Below are 22,438 nucleotides of genomic sequence, written 5' to 3' on the forward strand. Positions count from 1 at the left end.
AGAAAAAAAACAGAAATGTAAAAATTGTTGCAAGTTTATTAAAAAATAAAACTAAAACTAACTAAAATAATAGATAAAATGACCTTCCTTTTCTTGTTTGTCATTTTATTTAAAAGCCTTGTGGATTGATCATTTTTCCATTCTCCGTGTTTAAGCTGGGAGCGCTGTCGGGCAGCTATGTGCCTGCGTGCTCACCGTGCTGGTCAGCAAAGTAATATCAGCGGTCTGCAGAGAGAGCGGCAGAGTCCCATATAGAGTTTCTTTGAGTCCGATAATACAGATAGAAAAGCATCTTGTTGTGAATGATGAAAAATGTATGGAACACGTCTCAGTGAGGAAAAAACACCAACATCAAAGTCCACCTGAGAAGCGCACACAAGGCAGCTACGGAAACCGCTCTGAACCGATGGAATCTGGCGTTCAGCTCTGGAGAAATGTGACTACTCCTCACTGCCACGAAACTGTAACATTGTGATAAATCTGTTCAGTCCTTGTGCGTTTCCGGCCACTTTATCAGTGAGAGAATAACAATCAGGAACAATCAATACAAGGACTCACAAATGTCAGTAAATTCCTGGAGGGAGCTGCTAAAACTGTCAGAATGGACTCGAGGGAATGAAGAAAGTGAAAAAACAGGGACAAATATGTTTGCAGCCAAAAAAACTGAGCACAAAGAGGAAGGACCAAAAGAAGTCCCAGCCGGCACTGCATATAAAACACCAGCACACAACCGTAAGGTAATGACAATCCAGCTACACAAGCAGAAATGCGACATGAGGTCGGCCACATATCGAACATCTAACCGAGCTAGCTCCAAAACAGAAGCTGTTGTTAATCTGCTGCACTGACACTGGAGTTTATTGGGAGTTTATTGTAGAAGTTATTGTGTTTGGGAGTTCATGTTTTTCTTTGCTTCTCCCTGTTGATGTTCATGTGTGTCCTTAATATTACACACATTTAGCCTGTAGTGCTGCTGTCTGTGAACAGTTGGTTGTTGAATAAGTTTCTTTAAACTATGTATTTTGTTGAGTTTTTATTACACAAGAGTTACTCTTGTACCTTGAATCTTGCACCTGACAAAGTATGAAAAACTAAAACTAATACTGAAACTAAGGAAACTAAACTAAAACTAAGCAGTAAACCAAAAATAAAAACTAATAAAAATGAGCAAAACCACTCTAATTAAAACTAACTGAATTAAAGAAAAAAAGTAAAAACTAACTAAAACTAAGCGATAATGTAAAATCCAAAACTATTATAACCCTGGTCATAAGTATTCAGACCCTTTGCTGTGACACTCATATTTAAATCACATGCTGTCCATTTCTCCTGATCCTCCTTGAGATGTTTCTACTCCTTCATTGGAGTCCAGCTGTGTTTAATTAAATGGATTGGACTTGATTAGGAAAGGCACACACCTGTCTATATAAGACCTCACAGCTCACAGTGCATGTCAGAGCAAATGAGAATCATGATGTCAAAGGAACTGCCCAAGGAGCTCAGAGACAGAATTGTGTCAAGACACAGATCTGGCCAAGGTACCAGGCACTGCTCATCACCTGCCCAGTACAATCCCAACAGTGAAACATGGTGGTGGCAGCATCATGTTATGGGGGTGTTTTTCAGCTGCAGGGACAGGACAACTGGTTGCAATTGAAGGAAAGATGAATGTGGCCAAGTACAGAGATATCCTGGAAGAAAACCTCTTCCAGAGTGCTCAGGACCTCAGGCTGGGCCGAAGGTTTACCTTCCAACAAGACAATGACCCTAAACGCACAGCTAAAATAACAAAGGAGTGGCTTCACAACAACTCTGTGACCATTCTTGAATGGCCCAGCCAGAGTCCTGACCTAAACCCAACTGAGCCTCTCTAGAGAAACCTGAAAATGGCTGTCCACCAACATTCATCCAACCTGAGGAACTGGAAAGGATCTGCAAGGAAGAATGGCAGAGGATCCCCAAATCCAGGTGTGGAAAACTTGTTGCATCATTCCCAAGAAGACTCATGGCTGTAGTAACTCAGAAGGGTGCTTCTACTTCATACTGAGCAGAGGGTCTGAATACCTATGACCATGTGATATTTCAGTTTTTCTTTTTTAATAAATTTGAAAAAATTTCTACATTTCTGTTTATTTCTGTCAAGGTGGGGTGCTTTTTTGATTTTAGCAAAAAAAACTTAACATATTAGGTGTTTTTGAGTATTGTATTTCCCACTCAGATGAGGCAAACAGCTTGTGATGAGAGCATAGCCCAGCTGTGTCCACTAAGCCAATGTGCCTTGTTTCCCATTTTAAAGGGATCGAAATATAAGCTGTGGTGACCAAAGCAAGTGTCTACATCTCATTAGTGACCAACTCAGAACTGCTACACTCGCACTGTTTGTTTCGCCAGTTATGCTGCTGATTGTTACCCAGATTCATGCTTGGTGGTGTATCAATTAACAACACAAAAATGCATGAGGGCTCAGCGTACTTTCTCAGGAGTGAAGGCAGTGTGTCATGCAAATAGACAGGGCCCAGTATTTCCTCTCAGGCGACCTACGCCTTTGGAGTCGATACATGTTTGCCTTAATTGTTAAAAGTTTACATTCATCACAGGAAAGCTGCTCTGAATGTTTCCAGCTAAATATGATAGAAATTGCTTCCATGTGAGCATGAAGGTTTCAAACAGTAAAAACAGTGGAGTGATTTTCAAATCAGTAACTGTCAGGCAGTCAGTGTAGGGACTTCAAATAGGTGGAACCATTTCTCTCCTTCTGGTCCTCGTAAGCATTCTGGATGCAGTTCTGAATCAGTTCTAGTTTCTATTTCTAACATTTGTAGGTAGAACAGAGAGCAGAATACTGCAGTCAGGCCTTCTAAATGTAGAAGCATGTATTAGTTCCTCTAATACGCAGAGATAGAAAAGATCACACTGATTATTTTTCAGCTAATAAACAGATTGATGGAAGGAAATGCTGAGTCTCCTAAAGACATTTCCAAAGAGTAGCAGGCATTTGTTGAAAGGAAGCAGAGCTAGAATTGATCAGTGCTACTTCCAAACCAAATCATTTCACACAGTGCATTCGATCTATAGTGTTTTAGTGACTCAGAGGAAGTTGTTGAGAACTGGGAGCTCAGCAGTGAAAGCACAGAGAGAGAGACTGTCTTACTCCAGGGCGCTTCAGCTGAAAGGAAATCTTTGTGAAGGAGTTGGTGAGAGCTGTTAGGACTAAACCACAGTGAGCTGAAAGCTGTGAACAGCTGCAGACTGAGCTGTAGATTCTCAGTGGGATCACTGAGGGCTGCTTTGCTGCTACAGGGAGTCATCTGCTTCACTCTTCATCCAAACATCACTTCATGGACTTTGAGCTTGTGTTGGTCCCTGTGTGGATGAGAGCTAATTCTTCATGATTCCTTCACAGAGTGGATCAGGAGAGCTCAGAGGTTCCCAGTGGTCAGTCTGCCCAGCAGCATCAAACACAGCTGGACTCCATATTTATGGTTTGTACATGTACAACAACTACTGTTACATCTGTTCTTTCAGTCATCTCCATGCTGCACTTTGTACACCAGTGGATTGCACTGCTCAACATTGTTACCAAAGATGTCTGCTTCACAGAGAAAATGTGCTTTTTCTTATGGATTTTGATCTCTGTCTATAGATGCTCCACAACCATTTTTATTTAACCATGTAGAGCAGCAACAGAGGAAATGCAGAGGAAGTGATCAGAACATTTTGTGTGGATGTCATTATCTTCTTATTACTGAGCAAGTATCTCTATGCTGTCAGCTGGAGCACCTCAGTCATATTCATGTGTAATATGTGAGATTTAATTGCTCATTAATTGAAGGTTCCAGACCACTTTAACTCCTGCTTGTACAATAGTTTAATATCCTTAAATATATATACATGTGTTCTTGCCCACAAAAAAAACCATTTGGGGTCAGTAGCAGTTTTGCCCTTTTAGGCCCCCCAAAGGAAATTCTGTGTGAACCCCATAGTGGGTTTGCTCAAAGAAAACACACATGGGACCCATGCAGGCTAGCCCATGTGGGGGCTACAAAACATTTACCCTTTATAGTCCCCATGATGGTTTTCTATGGGCAACCCATAAAAAACACCTACGGGGGCCCTAAAGGGCAAAAGTATTCTGGGCACTACCCCACAGTTCACCCACACCTACCCACTTTTGGCCTGCATGGGAATATTTGCTGGCACCTTATTTATAATAAGGAAACAAAATACAGGGAAATGTGACTGCCGTGTAGAAGATAAGACAGCCCACCAGAGGTGTTGCCATAGAATGGATACACTGATGACTTAGAATGGACCCCACTGTGAGCCACTCTCTGCTCAGTGTGAGCAGACCACAGTCAGCCCACACTATGGGTTTCTCCCTTGGGGCCCATGTAGGGGCACTGTAGACCTCAAGGGGACATAGTTGCTGAGTAATTTTATGTTGCAGCATTTCAAGTTTTCTACTATTAGGAATTTCAAATCTAAGATCTGATTAGTGGTCACAAATAGGGATAATATCATAAATATAATACTGTCATTAATAATAATATCATTGAAAGTTTTAGTGGTTTCTGGTTTCAATGGAATAGTTACATTCTTCCGTTCTCTTCTGCTTACCCTGTTCAGGGTCATTGCGGCTGGAGCCTATCCCAGCTGAAACAGGGTGAGAGGCAGGGTACACCCTGGACAGATCGCCAGCCTGTCACAGAGCTAACAAGAACTTTTGGTTTTAAAACAGACCTTGAAGCATATCATGGAAACTAGAACCAACCAGCAACTAGGCATCAGTTTTAATCTCAGTGGCCTAATATGAGTGAAGTTTGACTGCATTTACTTTAGAAACATCTTTGCTGTAGACCAGGAGATTCTCATTGTGATCTGATGATTGGCTCTATGATTCAGTCTGATTGGGTCGTTCATATAGTATTCTGTTCCAGCTGCTGGAGGACAACATCATCACTTTTGTGAAGAACGAGCTGAAGAAGATCCAGAAGGTTCTAAATCCAGATTACCCAGATTGCTTAGATAGTCATGGGGAGGGTGACACGGCCTTGGAGGGTGAGGATAAAGAGCAGAAGAGAAGCAGAGAGGCTTTTGTGAAGATCACACTACACTTCCTGAGGAGAATGAAGCAGGAGGAGCTGGCTAACCGTCTGCAGAGCCGTAAGAGGATTTATCTGAAGATTTAAGCTGCTGCAAAAATAAAATATTTGCTAATGTCTCAAGAGATGGACCAACATGTTGGCCTACTTAATATATAATAATCAATTTAAGCCGTAGGGGTCAGATGCCATGTGTGTCTGGCGGTGGCAGAGGGCGGAGGCCATGGTGGACTGATCTTCAGCTATTGAGACTAGCTATTGGGACATGGAATGTCACCTCTCTGGTGGGGAAGGCGCCTGAGCTACAACGCATGGCCTGGGCTCTGGAACCAGTCTCCTGGAGGGGGGCTGGACTATATTCCAGTCTGGAGTTGCCCTCGGTGAGAGGCGGCGAGCTGGGGTGGGTATTCTTGTATTCCCCCGGCTTGCTGCCTGTACCTCGGAGTCTTCATCTATGGATGAGAGGGTCGTTCCCCTGCGCCTTCGGGCTGGGGAATGGGTCCTGACTGTTGTTTGCACTTGTGCGCCCGAATGACAGTTCAGAGTGCCCAAAATTTCTGGAGGCGCTTGGGTGGGGTGCTCAAAGGTGCTCCATCCAGTGACTCCATCGCCGTGCTAGGAGACTTCAACGCTCACATGGGCAATGACAGTGAGACCTGGAGGGGCGTGACAGGGAGGAATGGCCTGCCCAATATGGAGCCAAATGGTGTAAGTTATTGGACCTCTGTGCAAAAAACAGTTTGTCCATAACGAACACCATGTTTGAACATAAGGATGTCCATAAGTGCACATGGCACCAGGACACCCTAGGTCACAGGTCAATGATCTATTTTGTAATCGTATCATCAGGTCTACGGCCGTATGTTCTGGACACTTGGGTGAAAACAGGAGCTGAGAGCTGAGCTGTCAACTGATCACTGCCTGGTGGTGAGTTGGATCAGGTGGCAGATGAAGATGCTGGACAGACCTGGCACACCTAAACGTATTGTGAGGGTGTGCTGGGAATGACTGGGAGAAGCCTCAGTCCGTGAGATCTTCAACTCCCACCTCCAGCAGAACTTCGACAGCATTCCGAGGGAGGCTGAGGACATTGAGTCCGAATGGACCATGTTCCGCACCTCCATTGTTGAGGCTGCTGCTCAGAGCTGTGGCTGCAAGGTGGTTGGTGTCTGTCGTGGTGGTAACCCCTGAACCAGATGGTGGTCACCGGAGGTGAAGGGAGTCATCAAGCTGAAGGAGGAGTCCTATCGGGCTTGGTTAGCCTGTGGGACTCTGGAGGCAGCTGACAGATATCGGCAGACCAAGCAGAACGCAGCTCGGGGAGTGGTCAAAGCAAAAACTCGGTTGTGGGAGGAGTTCGACTTCGATGCCTTTTGATTAGCATCAAAGCATTTCTGGCAAACCATCAGGCGACTCAGGAGGGGAAAGCAGGAGGGGAAAGCAGTGCTCCACTCACACGGTCTATAGTGCGGGTGGGGTGCTGCTGACTTCAACTGAGGCTATTGTTGGACTGTGTAAGGAATACTTCAAGGTCCTCCTGAATCCCACTGACACGCCTTCTGTAGTGGAAGTGGAATCTGGGGAAGAGCTGGATGACTTGACCATCTCCGGTGGTGAGGTCAATGAGGTGGTTAAATAATTCGTTGGTGGCAGGGCCCCTAGGGTGTATGAGATTCGGCCTGAATTCCCAACGGCTCTGGATGTTGTAGAGCTGTCTTGGTTGACAGCTCTACTGCAACATTGCATGGAGATTTGGAGCAGTGCCTTTGGATTGGCAGACCATGATGATGGTCCCCATCTTTAAAAAGGGAGACCGGAGGGTGTGCTCCAACTTCCAAGGGAATCGCACTCCTCAAACTCCCAGGTAAAATCTATGGCAGGGTGCTGGAAAGGAGGGTTCGCCCATTACTCGAACCTTGGATCCAGGAGGAACAATGCGGTTTTTGTCCTGGTCGCGGAACGCTGGACCAACTCTTTATCCTCTCAAGGATATTCGAGTGTGCGTGGGAGTTTGTCCAACCAGTCTACATATGCTTTGTGTACTTGAAGAAGGACTTGTTGTCTCTGGGTATCCTGTGGGAGGTCCTGCCGGAGTATGGGGTGTCTGGCCCATTGTTGTGGGCCATTCAGTCTCTGTGCAACCACAGTGAGAGCTTGGTCCGCATAGCCGGTAATAAGTTTGATTCATTTCCTGTGGATGTTGGACTCCAGCAGGGCTGCCTTTCTCGCCGTTTCTGTTCATAATTTTTATGGACAGAATTTCTAAGCATAGCCAGTTGGTGGGAGGCTTCTTCCTTGGTGGCTTCAGATTCTCATCCCTGCCTTTTGCAGATGATGTGGTCCTGTTGGCTTCATCAGCTGGTGGTCTCCAGCTCGCAGTGGAATGGTTGGCAGCCGAGTGTGACGCGGCTGGCATGAGAATCAACACCTCTAACTCTGAGGCCATGGTCCTCAACAGGAAAAGGGTGGAATGTCCTCTCTGGCTCAGGGATGAGTTCCTGCCCCAAGTGGAGGAGTTCAAGTATCTCGGGGTCTTGTTCACGAGTGACGGGAGAAGGGAGCGGGAGATCGACAGACGGATCGGGGCTGCTTCTGCAGTGATGCGGACACTGCACCGGTCTGTGAGGGTGAAGAGGGAGCTGAGTGTAAAAATTAAGCTGTCCATTTACCTGTCGATCTACCCTCACCTATGGTCACGAGCTTTGGGTAGTGACCGAAAGAATAAGATCACAAATACAAGCGGCAGAAATGAGTTTCATTTGAAGGGTGGCTGGCCTTTCCGTTAGAGATAAGGTGAGGAATGCACCCATCCAGGAGGGGCTCAGAGTAGAGCTGCTGCTCCTCTACATCGAAAGGAGCCAGTTGAGGTGGCTCGGGCATCTGATTAGGATGCCTCCTGGCCACCTCTTGGGTGAGGTGTTCCGGGCATGTCCCACCTTGAGGAGGCCCTGTGGTAGACCCAGGACACGCTGGGGAGATTATCTCTCAGCTGGCCTGGGAACACCTTGGGGTCCCTCCGAATGGGCTGGAGGAGGTGGCTGGGGAGAGGGAAGCCTGGGCTTCTCTGCTTAGGCTCCTGCCCCCACGACCCGGCTCTGGATAAGTGGAAGAGAATGGATGGATGGATAATTTAATCGCTTATTATTGCATTTTCAGAATACATTGCTCCACTCTGTCACCAACTTAAATCCTCCCTGAAGAAGTTCCAGTGTGTGTTTGAAGGCATCGCTAAAGCAGGAAACCCAACCCTTCTGAATCAGATCTACACGGAGCTCTACATCACAGAGGGAGGGACTGCAGAGGTCAATGATGAACATGAGGTCAGACAGATTGAAACAGCATCCAGGAAACCAGACAGACCAGAAACAACAATCAGACAAGAAGACATCTTTAAAGGCTCACATGGAAGAGATGAACCAATCAGAACAGTGCTGACAAAGGGAGTGGCTGGCATTGGGAAAACAGTCTTAACACAGAAGTTCACTCTGGACTGGGCTGAAGACAAAGCCAACCAGGACATCCAGTTCATGTTTCCATTCACTTTCAGAGAGCTGAATGTGCTGAAAGAGAAAAAGTTCAGCTTGGTGGAACTTGTTCATCACTTCTTTACTGAAACCAAAGAAGCAGGAATCTGCAGCTTTGAAGACTTCCAGGTTGTGTTCATCTTTGATGGTTTGGATGAGTGTCGACTTCCTCTGGACTTCCACAGAACTACAATCTTAACTGACCCTAGAAAGTCCACCTCAGTGGATGTGCTGCTGACAAACCTCATCAGGGGGAACCTGCTTCCTTCTGCTCGCCTCTGGATAACCACACGACCTGCAGCAGCCAATCAGATCCCTCCTTGGTGTATTGACATGGTGACAGATGTCAGAGGTTTTTCTGACCCACAAAAGGAGGAGTACTTCAGGAAGAGATTCAGAGATGAGGAGCAGGGCACCAGGATCATCTCCCACATCAAGACATCACGAAGTCTTCACATCATGTGCCACATCCCAGTCTTCTGCTGGATCACTGCTACAGTTCTGGAGGATGTGCTAAAAACCAGAAAGAGAAGACAGCTGCCCAAGACCCTGACTGAGATGTACATCCACTTCCTGGTGGTTCAGGCCAAAGTGAAGAAGGTCAAGTATGATGGAGGAGCTGAGACAGATCCACACTGGAGTCCAGAGAGCAGGAAGATGATTGAGTCTCTGGGAAAACTGGCTTTTGATCAGCTGCGGAAAGGAAACCTGATCTTCTATGAATCAGACCTGACAGAGTGTGGCATCGATATCAGAGCAGCCTCAGTGTACTCAGGAGTGTTCACACAGATCTTTAAAGAGGAGAGAGGGCTGTACCAGGACAAGGTGTTCTGCTTCATCCATCTGAGTGTTCAGGAGTTTCTGGCTGCTCTTCATGTCCATCTGCCCTTCATCAACTCTGGAGTCAATCTGCTGGAAGAACAACAAACAAGCTCCCAGACAGAGCAACACCTCTACCAGAGTGCTGTGAACAAGGCCTTACAGTGTCCACATGGACACCTGGACTTGTTCCTCCGTTTCCTCCTGGGTCTTTCACTGCAGACCAATCAGACTCTCCTACGAGGTCTTCTGACACAGACAGGAAGTAGCTCACAGACCAATCAGGAAACAGTCCAGTACATCAAGAAGAAGCTCAATGAGAATCTGTCTGCAGAGAAAAGCATCAACCTGTTCCACTGTCTGAATGAACTGAATGATCGTTCTCTAGTGGAGGAGATCCAACAGTCCCTGAGATCAGGAAATCTCTCCACAGATAAACTGTCTCCTGCTCAGTGGTCAGCTCTGGTCTTCATCTTACTGTCATCAGAAGAAGATCTGGATGTGTTTGACCTGAAGAAATACTCTGCTTCAGAGGAGGCTCTGCTGAGGCTGCTGCCAGTGGTCAAAGCCTCAAAGAAAGTTCTGTAAGTTATCATAAAGTTTTAATGACTTACCACAGGAAATCACTTATTTTCTGATCCATACAGTGGTGTGAAAACGTACTGATTTTTATTTTATTTTAATTTATTTTTTTTTTTCATATTTGTCTCACATGCATATTTTCAGATCAGCAAAATATAACCATGTATATTGATATATACATGAAATAAAAATTTTTTTTTACATCTTTTTACTGCTTTGACAGTCAGTAGTGAAGGGAGGAGAGAGATGGGGAAGATGCAATGAATGGTGACAGGCTGAGATGCTAACCTGAGTCATCTGCTCCGCCACGTGGCATGCATGGTCATCTGCTTATCTGCTGAGCCACCCTGGTGCCCCATAACATATAGTTTTTAAAGATCATTTATTATATTTATTATTTTCCCTTAATCGAATAAATCATCATTTAATAACTTGAGTAAATAGTTATTGTCTAATAGAAAAATGTCTTTGATCTGAAAAATGTAAGTGTGACAAATTTTTGAAAAACTAACAAATCAGTAAGAGGGCAAATACTTTTTCACAGCACTCTATCGGGGTTGGGAAGTTTGCTTCATATTCCAGTTGCCCAGTTGCACCTGTGGAATTGCTGATGACCAATCGCAGAAGAGCCTGCCATTGTGACGTTGCTATCTTAAAAACAAAACAAACAAACAACAACAACAAAAAACGATTGGAACACAAACAGGCACACCATGAGTTTGTTTCTCCCTTCCAGCATGAAGAAGGTTGTTGACAAACACCACTTTCTGATTTAGCCCCTCAATTATTCAACATATGTTGGCTGGATATCAGCTGAACAGTGATAACAGTGGAGGAAACAAGTTACAGAAATGAGATGGAGTTACATTAAGTTTCAATTTAAAAAAATCAATCCAAGAGTCAGAAATATCATCCTCATATTTTATTATATTTTATATATTTGTGAATGCTGATTGATCACTGTCACTTCACACACACACACACACACACTCATAAATTCACAGCATGTGTCTTTGAATGCTCAAACACATCTCTGTTGCAAGTGTTGGTTGTGGAAGATTGAACATGAAACTGTAGCAAAGCAGATTTAATTTATTATGACTCAGAATAAGGATAATATCAAGGTAATGCATTTACCTTGATTGGTGAGCTATTGCCAGTCACTTTGACCATTGTTGATAAGGCTGGGCGATATGAACCAAAAATTATACCTCAAAATTTTTTTGCTGAATGGTGATATATATGTTTTTTTTTCTTTAGGCTGAGAAGCTGTAACTTGTCAGAGAGAAGCTGGGAAGCTCTGTCCTCCTCTCTTCAACAAGACGACTGTGAGCTAACAGAGCTAGACCTGAGTAACAACAACCTGCAGGATTCAGAATTGAAGCTGCTGTTTGCTGGTTTGGGGAGTCCTCGCTATAAACTGGAGACACTCAGGTCAGATCATGTGGTCTGTGATTTGATGTGAGATCTGTTTACCAAATACTTGCTACATTTAGTTTATATCCTGACATGTCCTTACTTGTAAATCTCTTTTAAAGTGTTTTTTTGAAGTCAAGTTTTATTCAACCCATAATAAAGCCTGTCGGCTCTGTTAAAACATTACCCCTGTTATTATCTTAAGATCTAAACACATTATAAGTTCAACTCAATAAAGTCAGAACATAAAGTAAAATATTGTATATTAAGAATAGCATTACCTATCTTGTGCACACCCTAATCTAAAAACATAGTATGCTACTTTCCCATGTGAGCTGTAAACTGTCTATATTCATAAAAGAAACCAAAGCTTCAAATGTCACAATTCAATATTTTATGCTTGTGCTTACTGTAAGCCCCACAGATACTCAGAGTTAACTAACAGCATGAGCTCTGTCAACTTCCTAAACACCAAGGATTGCTAGAAACCGTTTAATCATGAAAGATGTATACAGCTATCACACACTTTCATCACTTTGTACGTTGAATGAGCCGTGTTTGATAGCACAATTTTCTGTATCGTCCCAATTTCCAGCCAACACTCTTATGTTTGATTTAAATCCACATCCTGACGGTTAAGCCTAGCTTTGCTCTGGATCAATAATCTACCTTTTTACTAAATTTGTACAGTCATCTGTTTATTTTTTGTTTCTCCTGAAAGGAGCTGTATTACTTTCATCACTATAGTTTATATCCCTAGAAATATGCTGTTCTTCTTACTGAAGCCAACAGCATCATATGAGTGAAAGGATGATGAATTCAGCATCATTTCTTTGCTTGTTTGTTTTTGGTAACCACTATGGTCTATGGATGAGTAAATTATCCAGGTATTGTCGTGATTTGCATCAGATACAAGCAGATTCTGAAATTAATTTAAATAATAAATGTGTATAAATAAGCTTCTTTACTTGTTTTATCAATGATGCAGTATTTATAACACTACATCCAAATGGTTAGCTGTTTTTAAAATCCAAACATAATAAAATGCTTATATTTTTTTAGATCTGATGGTTTCCCCAAACATATTATTTGTGTAATGTTGTAGTCTCTCCCCAGCCCACTTCCTTTTTTTCTACCCACTACTGCAACAGCGTGATTGCCAAAGTACAATATGCAGCTATAACAGCAAAGGATATGCATATACATGAGAACAGCTTTTGAATAGCTGTCCACTGTAGTGAACACTATGCATGAAAGGGAAAAGTCCTGACAGTTAATCCTCACTTTGTTTTGGTTAAATAAACTTAAACTTCTTTTTTAAAAATCTAAATTATCATAAGAACTTTATTTTTTCTCCTGAAAGGATCTACTTCAGCTTTGATCACCATAGGTTATATCCTCTTACTGATGCCAAAAGAAACACTCTAAAGTGAGAACAGAAAGATCCACTTGAAACAGCACAACTTAAAATTCTTCTTCTTGTTCTTCTTGTGTTTACCTTCATAAAAACCCTTTTGTTTGGAAGTCAAAATGATACATCAGATATAAATCATATATGTATAACTTTTGCTCAACAGAGGCACACAACACTCCATTTCTCAATAGACCACACCAATGGTCTGATGCACACTGAGATTTTTAGTGATCCTGTAAGATAGTGGTCCACAAACATTGTGCCGTCGTGAGAAATCCGCTCCTACCTCTGTTCTTCTGCTTCAACACACTAAAGTTTGTGTCTTTCATTGTCTATATTTTGTTGGTGCCCATAACTTTGACTTTGCTCTGAATGTCTATATTTTTGACAGTTCAAACTGAAATGGTTCGGCGTTTTTTTTTTTTCTCTGTAGAATGTTGAACCAGTCCTGTCCTTACTGCATTATGAGGCTCAAATAGATGAAGAATATTGTTCTCAATGTAAAATTGCAGAGAATTTAGAGATTTGATCTTTATAACATCAGACTGGATGTTCCACTAAATCAGCAGCAGATACAGAGTCACCACTGGCAGTGATGAACAAGCAAAAGAGAGAACAAAATGCACTTTATGTCTCAACACTGATGCTTTTAATAACACGTTGATCCGCTATGATCCTGTTTGAAGACATTTAAAGCTTTTTTAATTTTTGGGCTCTACAGATTCAGACATTAGTGTTCAGCAAGAATTGCTACTTTAACCCTCGTGGATCAAATGTTCGGAACAGGCCCAGCAAATGTGATTGTTTAAAGGCTTCTAGCTGCTTGTTTTGATCAAACAGGAAAAAATTATTCACATTTCCAGATGATAAAGGAGAGTTACTGCATGCACTCCAAAGTCTTAGGCACTGTGTCCAGGACAAAATGAGCACAGCCTTTTTTTTTTTTTTTTTTTGATAAATACATTTTCAGATAAAAATACAGATGTTTTATTTATTTTACTGCATCAACCCAAAATGTCATTTAGGATGATATGCTTGTAGATTCAATTTTCTGCAATAATACATCTTCTGAACACCGGAATCTGATGCTTTTGGAATGAGGGTGTCTAATATACAATTAATCACCGTTAAAGAGCACAGAAGTTGCATGGAGGGCTCTGCTCTTTGAACTCTCTATTTTTTTTCTTGGGAAATCTTGTTTCATGCATTAAAGCATTCCTCCTTTAGTTTCTTTAAAGTCACAGGGATGACATGGTCAATGAGAGATTTTGTTACTAAGAGTGGACATGTGCTAATTCTCACACACACCAATTTAGGGAGACAGGGTTCAGCCGTTTGTAGTGGCTGGCAGCAGAGGTGGAAAAAGTACTGACATTCTGTGCTTAAGTAGAAGTACAAGTACTTGTGCTCAAAAATACTTTGGTAAAAGTCGAAATACTGGTTCAACTTCTTTACTTAAGTAAAAGTGAAAAAGTACAGGCTCTGAAATGTACAAAGTAAAAGCAGTTCTTTGGAGGATGTTTCTACCAGCAATCTTTCTGTAAAGCTAACTGAACCTCATTATATATTATGGTAATAATATAAAATAATACATGAGAACACAAACATTATTCCATGTAGGACATGTATGTAGGACACAAGCTGTGAAAGGGAATTTAATGACAATTAATTTCGTCATCAACTATTTTTATTTTCAGTTATTGCCGACAATGTCGACTAATCATTGCAGCCCTATTTTGAAGTGCCCTTTTTTCCCCTCAGTCACCTTCCTGTTCACCTGAAACACCTTCCTTTTGACACCAAACAACTGTTTAACCAAAACTTGGTTTTCAAGTGTGCGTGAGAGCGTTTCAGTAATAATGTCCCTAACAACCCCTCATTCTTTTCACTTACTGCAGCCTACATGTGTATGCTCATTGCTGCTGAGTCATGTGATGGCACAGCAACAAATCACAGAAGAGCAGGAGATGAGGGGGAGGAGCAAAGTGTGCGAGGAATGGTGTTTGTGTAGATGCTAAATTTTGGATGAAAAAAGAGCAATGGAGTATGGAATGTAGTATCAATTCCAGCACTCTAATATTGCTCTGATACCAATACCATCACTGATATCAAAGATCAATTTAGGACTGAGCCACCTACTAGTAGCACCCAAATTAAATTAAAACTTAAGATGACTAGTCTTATTATTGTCTTTTCAGACTGAGTCTCTGTGACCTCTCAGAGAGAAGCTGTGAAACTCTGTCCTCAGTTCTCAGCTCCCAGTCCTCTAGTCTGAGACAGCTGGACCTGAGTAACAATGACCTGAAGGACTCAGGAGTGAAAGCTTTATCTTCTGGACTGGAGAATCCACATTGTAAACTGGAAACACTCAGGTCAGCATTCTTCAAATGTTCAACAGATGACTAAAATCTGGTTTCATTAGTGTCTAACTGATGCAGGACTGTGTCTGCTGGGATTTGTCAAATTATCCAAACTGGCACTTTTTATTCTGCTCAAAGTATTTTCTTTTTTTGAGTTTCTTCATTTTAAAATTTCTTTAAATCAGCTCCTGAGCCTTGAATCTGGACTGAAATGCTTTCAGAGTTTTTCTAAACTGACCTGATCAAAAAGCAAAAACATACAAAAAAAAAGTGTTGGATGATGCTCATGATGGTGAAATCCTGTTTTCTGCAGTTTGTTCTTCTTCCTCTCTCTGTGTCTGAGTCTTAATGAAGTCTTTCCTCATGTGCACCTTTAAATGATGTCAGCCTCACCAGCAGCACAGTTCAGTGGAGGATAATGTTTAGCTGCCACTTTGGTTCAGCAAAGATTTGATGGGTTGTGATCAAATTAGTTTCAGATGTTCATGTTGTCCTCACAATGAAATATAAGAACTTAAACAATCAGCAGACTTTTAATTTAGTGCCATCATCTGCTCAGACTTCTAGTTTGACCAAAACTTTCATTCAACCCAAAAAGCAGCAAAACTAATGACACTCCCATCAGCCTCAGTCCTACTTTATGTAGATTTGATCATCATTTTGACTTCACTGATTTGATCACTTGTAGACTTTAACATTTAGACTGACTTGGTTATTTTGAACTCCTGTTTCAGTCATTTCATTTTAAACTGATTTGTTGCTGCAGTTTGTTGTCTGCATGCAGCTGCTCTGCTGTTCTCTAAGAGTATCTGTCATGTCTGCAGGCTGTCAGGCTGCCTGATCACAGAAGAAGGTTGTAAGTCTCTGGTCTCAGCTTTGAGCTCCAACCCCTCCCATCTGAGAGAGCTGGACCTGAGCTACAACCATCCAGGAGAGGCAGGAGTGAAGCTGCTGGAGCAGCTGAGACTGGAAACTCTCAGGTATGGAGAGGCCTGTTGCAGCCACAGACAGTGTCTGATAGAGGAGGAAGCTGTACTTCACTCTGGCCCTGTCTGATGACTTCATGCTGGATACGAGTGTTATCTGAACAGTCACACATAGAGGAACCTTTTTACTTTGCTTCTATCAGAAAGTCTGCTTGAACATAAACAGTAGATATCTGTATGGGGGTCTCAAAGGAGAAAATCTCCATCAACAACAATGGAGCAACCAGTTCAAAGTGATCTCTGCAGAGGAACAGTCTCACATTTTTACCCTCTGACCATCAATGGGATTAAGTTTCATAAATCAATAAATGAGCCTTTCTATTGATTTCCAGTGGCTCATGTTCCTGTTAGGAGAATCTGAAATATTGAGCATCAAAGTCAGTGAGAAAAATCAAAGTGAAGCAGACGAGTATGAGAATCAGAGTGAGTGAAACAGAGCAGGAGAATCCAAAAACAGAAACTAATAAAAAGTGAAGTGACAGATGCTTCCTTAGAACAAACACAAAGAGGACACAATCTGAAAATCAGTGTCTAACAGTGTGTGTCTGAGAGCGATGTAATGTCCATGTGTGCATGCTGAAAGAGACTGTGCTGCTCTGACCCCCCTCCTCCTTTCAGGGTGGAGCCTGCTGGAGTCCGATGGTTGAGACCAGGTCTGAGGAAGTGTAAGTGTGTTTTTAATGTGATTGATGAAAACAAAGCAGCACACATTCAACCATCTTCAAACTGTCACATCACTCATTCACATCTCTGATATCAGGAGTCATCATCAAAGTGTCAATCAATGAACAGATGATGGATCAATAACTGCAGCTGGATTGTGTTTGTTCTCTCCATCAGATTCCTGTCAACTCACAATCGACACAAACACAGTGAACACAAACCTCAAACTTTCTGACAACAACAGCAAGGTGACATATGTGATTGTGGATCAGTCATATCCTGATCATCCAGACAGATTTGATCATTGTCCTCAGCTGCTGTGTAGAGATGGTCTGACTGGTTGCTGTTACTGGGAGGTCGAGTGGAGAGGAGAGGTTTATATATCATTGAGTTACAGAAGAATCAGCAGGAAAGGAAACAGAGATGACTGTGTGTTTGGAAGGAATGATCAGTCCTGGAGTCTGAGATGCTTTGGTGATGATGGTTACTCTGTCTGGCACAACAACAGAAGAACATCCTCCTCCTCCTCCTCCTCCTCCTCCTCTGACTCTCACAGAGTAGCAGTGTATGTGGACTGTCCTGCTGGCACTCTGTCCTTCTACAGAGTCTCCTCTGACACTCTGATCCACCTCCACACCTTCAACACCACATTCACTAAACCTCTTTATCCTGGATTTGGGGTCAGGAGTCCAGATTTGATGTCAATGTCACAGTATTCACTTGGTGGGTTGGATAACAGATATTCTTTTGTGAATATCAGTGAATATCAGGATGTTGTGTTTCTCTGAAGCTCAGTTCAGCTCAGATGATTCAGTTCATGTCAGCTGCAGTTAGTTTGCTGCAGATGAGACAAACTGTGATATCAGAGAGGAATCACTGAGCTGCACTGACCCAAAACATCAATTTACAAACTGCTCAGAGACGTTCACACATTATTGTCCATTGAACACAAGTTTGGTGAGCAGCCAGAGTTCATCCTGACATTTATTTTACTGCTGTTAGAATGATGAAATCACAACTAGACTTTAACTTGTCTGTGGTGGCATTTGGACAATTAAATTATCCTTTAGAAACTAGATAGAAATTTCATTATTTCCCAACATTGATTTTTCTGTGGTTCAGACTCCAATGAAAAGACAAAAGTCTGTAAATCATTCATTTATTGATCCAAATGATTAAATATCTGCTTTGTTCTATAAAGCCGAGAGAAGAGCTTCTGTTATTTATCATTATCACACTGATGAACATTAGTGCTGAAACACTGCAGGAAATGTGTCATAATGTCAGGATTATTGGATGTGCAGAGTTGTAGTTACTGACAGTGACCACTGGAGGGCAGTGATCCTGATAGTTTCTCTGGAACAGTCCAGCTCCACCCTACTATAATCCCACACTACACACTTAATGCTGTGATCCTGCTCAGCACTGAAGGAATTTAAAATAATAAGAAGAAGAGTGTGTGTGCTGTTGCTGTTTAAGCCTTTAGGTTTCTGTGTGTTCATTTTATCGAACTCCAGAACCAAGAACCTTCCTGGAAACATCAGAAAATCATGATGTCACAATTTGATTAAAGAGCTTTTGAAGTAGTTGTCAGGTTCTAGCTGACATTTATAGCTCTGCTGCATCAGAGCCTCCGATCCATGTTAATGGAAACCTGTGAGTGTGACTTTTTAGGAGGGTTTGAATTTCAGTGGATTCTCCCAAACTGTGTATAGATGAAGATTTGCTCCCATAGAGAGACTGATGCAGACCACACACACACACACACACACACACACACACACACACACACACACACACACACACACACACACACACACACACACACACACAGCACAGACACACACACACAGCACAGACACACACACAGAGCCTTGGAAGCATTAACAGCTGCAGTCAAACATCTGTATGACCTCAGCCTGAGTCCAAGTCAAAGCTTGTGGAGCATCAATGAAACAGCGACCTCTGACCTCTGTATGGAGCCCAGTTCCAGGGGCTCCTCCTCCCCGTCTCCTGCAGACAGCAGATATTTTTAGTAGCATTTCCCTTTACACAGTACAAACCTGTGCAGTTTTCCTGCTCGCACACTTTTAGTATATGGAGGCTGATGAACTCACCCAGCTGAAAAACTTCCACTTTCCTCAGTTTATCTTTGTCATCAGAAACAGCTGAAACGTTTTACAATGCAGTTATTAATGAATAAAGTTGTTGTGACTGTTTGAAATAGAGAGATGACAGACAGACTAAAATAAGCTGCAGAAACATGAAGCCACCTCTCAGAGTAGTTTCCTCTATTCCACTTTCATTGTTGCTGTCTGAAATGTAACGATTCCCTTAATCAGAGTTCTTCTAAAACAATCGCACACATAGATATAGATGTCTAGAAGATCTATTTTCTCTCTCTGCTTCATCCTTTTGTCTGATTGTGTGAAACTCTTGTTGCAGATGTGGAGAAACAGCTGCAGGTAAAAACAGCTCTAAGAGCCGAGCTCGTGATCTGAATGTCATTCTTGGATCTGACAGACGTGAACATTTTCACAGCACAGTTGTTCAACAGTTGTTCACCTTCATCAACTCTTGTTGTTGGACACAGATAGAGATCCTTCTTCTTCTCTCCCTGTAAATAACACTCTTGTCTCTGACTGTCTGATTCCAACAAACTGCTGTTACACATCTGCACAAACATCCACTCACATCTGGATGAGGGCAAACAGCTGTTTTCATCCTTTCAGCATTCTTTGCAGCTGGAAGCACTGAAACTCTTCACAATGGACTCACTCAGCATTAGATTTGTTCTTGCTCTAAACAAAAACATTGGGCCACACTTCTTAATCTTTGAGTTCAGGTGTGAAGAAGCAGTCACGTGATTTCAGGAAACGGCGCCTCGTTTGGCGTTTATCACGTGAAATTGTGAAAAACGATTCGGACCTCCACAAAGACTTGATGTGAAAACGCCCCCTTTGCTCCACACAGACCTCGAGGCTTTAGTATCAGATGGAACATCACTAATGTTTCCCTGTTTGCAGTCTCCAAAGGACGACCGCTCACCTGCATAACTCACCTGCTGAGTCTGCTCCTCTTCATCTACACTCTCTGGTCTGCATTCAGCTTCCCTGCCTGCCTCCTGAAAATACTCCCCCCATGGACTAACTAAGCAGCGACCCCTCCCTAGGACACGCTGGCTCATTTGGCCGAGTAACCGAGCACTACTCACTGCTCTGATCTTCACACTCCTTTTCTGTGGATTTGCTTTCCTTGGAGCTTCTGGACTAACACGTCTCTCTTCTGCCACAGAGACCTCCTGCCTCGAGGCACCTGCTCCCTGTGTCAGTCTCACCTTTGACCCTCGTCTGCTGAAAATCCCTGTTGTGAAAAATAAAGCCTGAAGCTGGTTCCTCTGTCTCTAATGTGTCTGCACTTGAGTCCTCCATTTGTATGGTCCTCACTGGCCTCTGACCTCTTTCTTTTCTAGTGTCCTCTGCAGCCCTGCATGACTTTAACAAAGCATTGATGATGATCTGATTGTGACAGTTTTCCCCTCAATGCTGTTTTTGCTTTGTTGCCACTCTGGTTGTTCATTTGTGAGGAAGGAGAGAGCAGGTTTCTGGAGGAGCTTAGATTGAGGAAGCATAGATGTGTCCTATGTGGAAGTCTTTGATTGCTCACTTACTGCCCTCAGGTGGTCACAGAGAGGAACTGTAGGTTTAAACAGACTGCAGCACAAACACACTGAAAAAAATGAGGAGGTTGTTTCCCAGCAACGTTAATGAAACTCTGACTGTATTCAGAAATCTCAACACAATCAAAGACACAAAGTCACACAAACAGCATTAATATAAAGTGATGTTGGTCTCTGTGAACACACAAACACACATTTAGGCTTCAGTGTGATGATGTCACATGCTGCAAAAAGCTGAAGCACACCTCCTCACTGAGGTCAAACTTTCAGTTGACCTTTAGTTTTTGGCTGATTCGGAGCTCTGAGAGGATTCTCAGGATGTTTGGGAATACTGCCACAGCCCTCAAAAATCCTCTCCCTCCCGCTTCCCCCGGCCTCTTCCACTCAGCTACTTGTTGTTTTTAGTGTTTAGTCCCATTCATACACTCAGACTCTGCAGACACACTCATTTGATGACACACATATATGACTGTATGGTTTATTGGCTTCATTCAACCACTGAGCATCATCTCCAAACTGTGTGCTCTCCTCCTTTGGCACAGAGTCGAGCTGTGACAGAGTTAGAAGAAGGTTTCATGGCAACTTTGACCTGGACTCAGTCTGACCAGTCAGACGGCAGCAGGACTCATGCAGACCCACTGAGGGGGGGCTGATGATGAAGATGACAGAGGGATGTATGACAGCACTGCAGAAAGCAGCTGTGATGATGAGGATGTGTAACTGTGTGACACCAGAGGAGGAGTGGGTCTGATTCTCCAAACTTTGCCCATATTTAATGTGACAGTAACTTTGATTAGCACTTCCTGTTTGGGGCCTCGGGGATGATGCCCATCAGCATGAAGACTCTCTGCTGCCCCCCCCTCTATGGACTGTTGTGTTGAGCTTCTTTGTTAAATCACTTCAATGTCCACAAATCAAATCCAGCACACTTTCTGTCACATGTGTTGACTTGCTCCTCACAGTGCCTCCAGCTCCACCTCAGGTGTGTGTGCTGTTTGGACTCAGTCCTGGAGCTGTCAGTCACTTTGACTGTGAAGGCTCAAAGATGGCTCACCTGTTGGAGGAGGGGCGGAGTTTATTCTTTAAGCCTTTCCAGGGTCAGTTACTGTTGTTGGTGATTTCACACACTTTCTGTGTGACGCCCATCCTGCGCCTCAGTGAGGTTAAGAAGCCTGTGGTCATGAAGAAATGTCCTAATGCTCTATAAATTTATAATGTTCTCAGATACTCGTTCCTTTCAGCATCTTTCTGTGTTTTTGTCACTTCTTGGACTTTTTGACCTCTTACAGCAAGGAACCAAATTTGGAGACTTCACTGATTTTCTCCATGAAAATGAAACATTTTGAAAAATGTGCCAAAGTGATGAAGTCTCATTGTCCTCAATAACACTCTGAGTGTGTCAGTGAGTGTCCTATAAAGGGTTAAAGTGACAGCATCAGCAGCAGTTTGCAGCTCTTTCACATTATTGTGGTCCTCAGAGATGAGCGTGTGTCTTCCTGCTGCCCGTCCAGGATATGTGTTATTGATCTGCTTTATATTGTGGGCCAAAAACAGGAAGAAGCAGCTGTGACAGCAGTGACGCTGCCTATGAGATCACCTACAGACACCAGTCAGCATGTTAGCACATACAAATGCACTTTGTGCTCTTTCTACACTTTGCTGTGTTTTTGGCTGTGACCTCGCTGCTCACTGTAAGTTCATATAACATCATATCCTAACATGATGGTGACTGAAATCAATGTGGAATCTGGATTTTTCCAGATTGCGTCTGTTTTCCGTAACGTTCCTGCAGCTGATCTAAATTCACTTTCTATCTTTAAAGCTGCAGAGATGAAACTGTGGAGGTTTTTGTCCTCAGTCACAATGCAAACGTCTTCATGTCATCGTGCGCTG

At 42.9% G+C, this 22,438-nt stretch overlaps 1 protein-coding gene across 1 annotated transcript in view; it reads left to right on the forward strand.

Annotated features, from left to right (window-relative positions):
• LOC115798502 (uncharacterized) overlaps positions 1-22,438 on the forward strand; it is a 248,798-nt gene that overhangs the window by 181,023 nt on the left and 45,337 nt on the right. The window contains exon 18 of the mRNA XM_030755366.1: positions 15,056-15,229. Coding sequence (XP_030611226.1) covers positions 15,056-15,229 — 174 coding nt within the window. The remainder of the gene's footprint in view (positions 1-15,055; positions 15,230-22,438) is intronic.

Source organism: Archocentrus centrarchus, chromosome 2 (genome assembly GCF_007364275.1).
Source record: "Archocentrus centrarchus isolate MPI-CPG fArcCen1 chromosome 2, fArcCen1, whole genome shotgun sequence".
NCBI classification, from domain to species: Eukaryota; Metazoa; Chordata; class Actinopteri; order Cichliformes; family Cichlidae; genus Archocentrus; species Archocentrus centrarchus.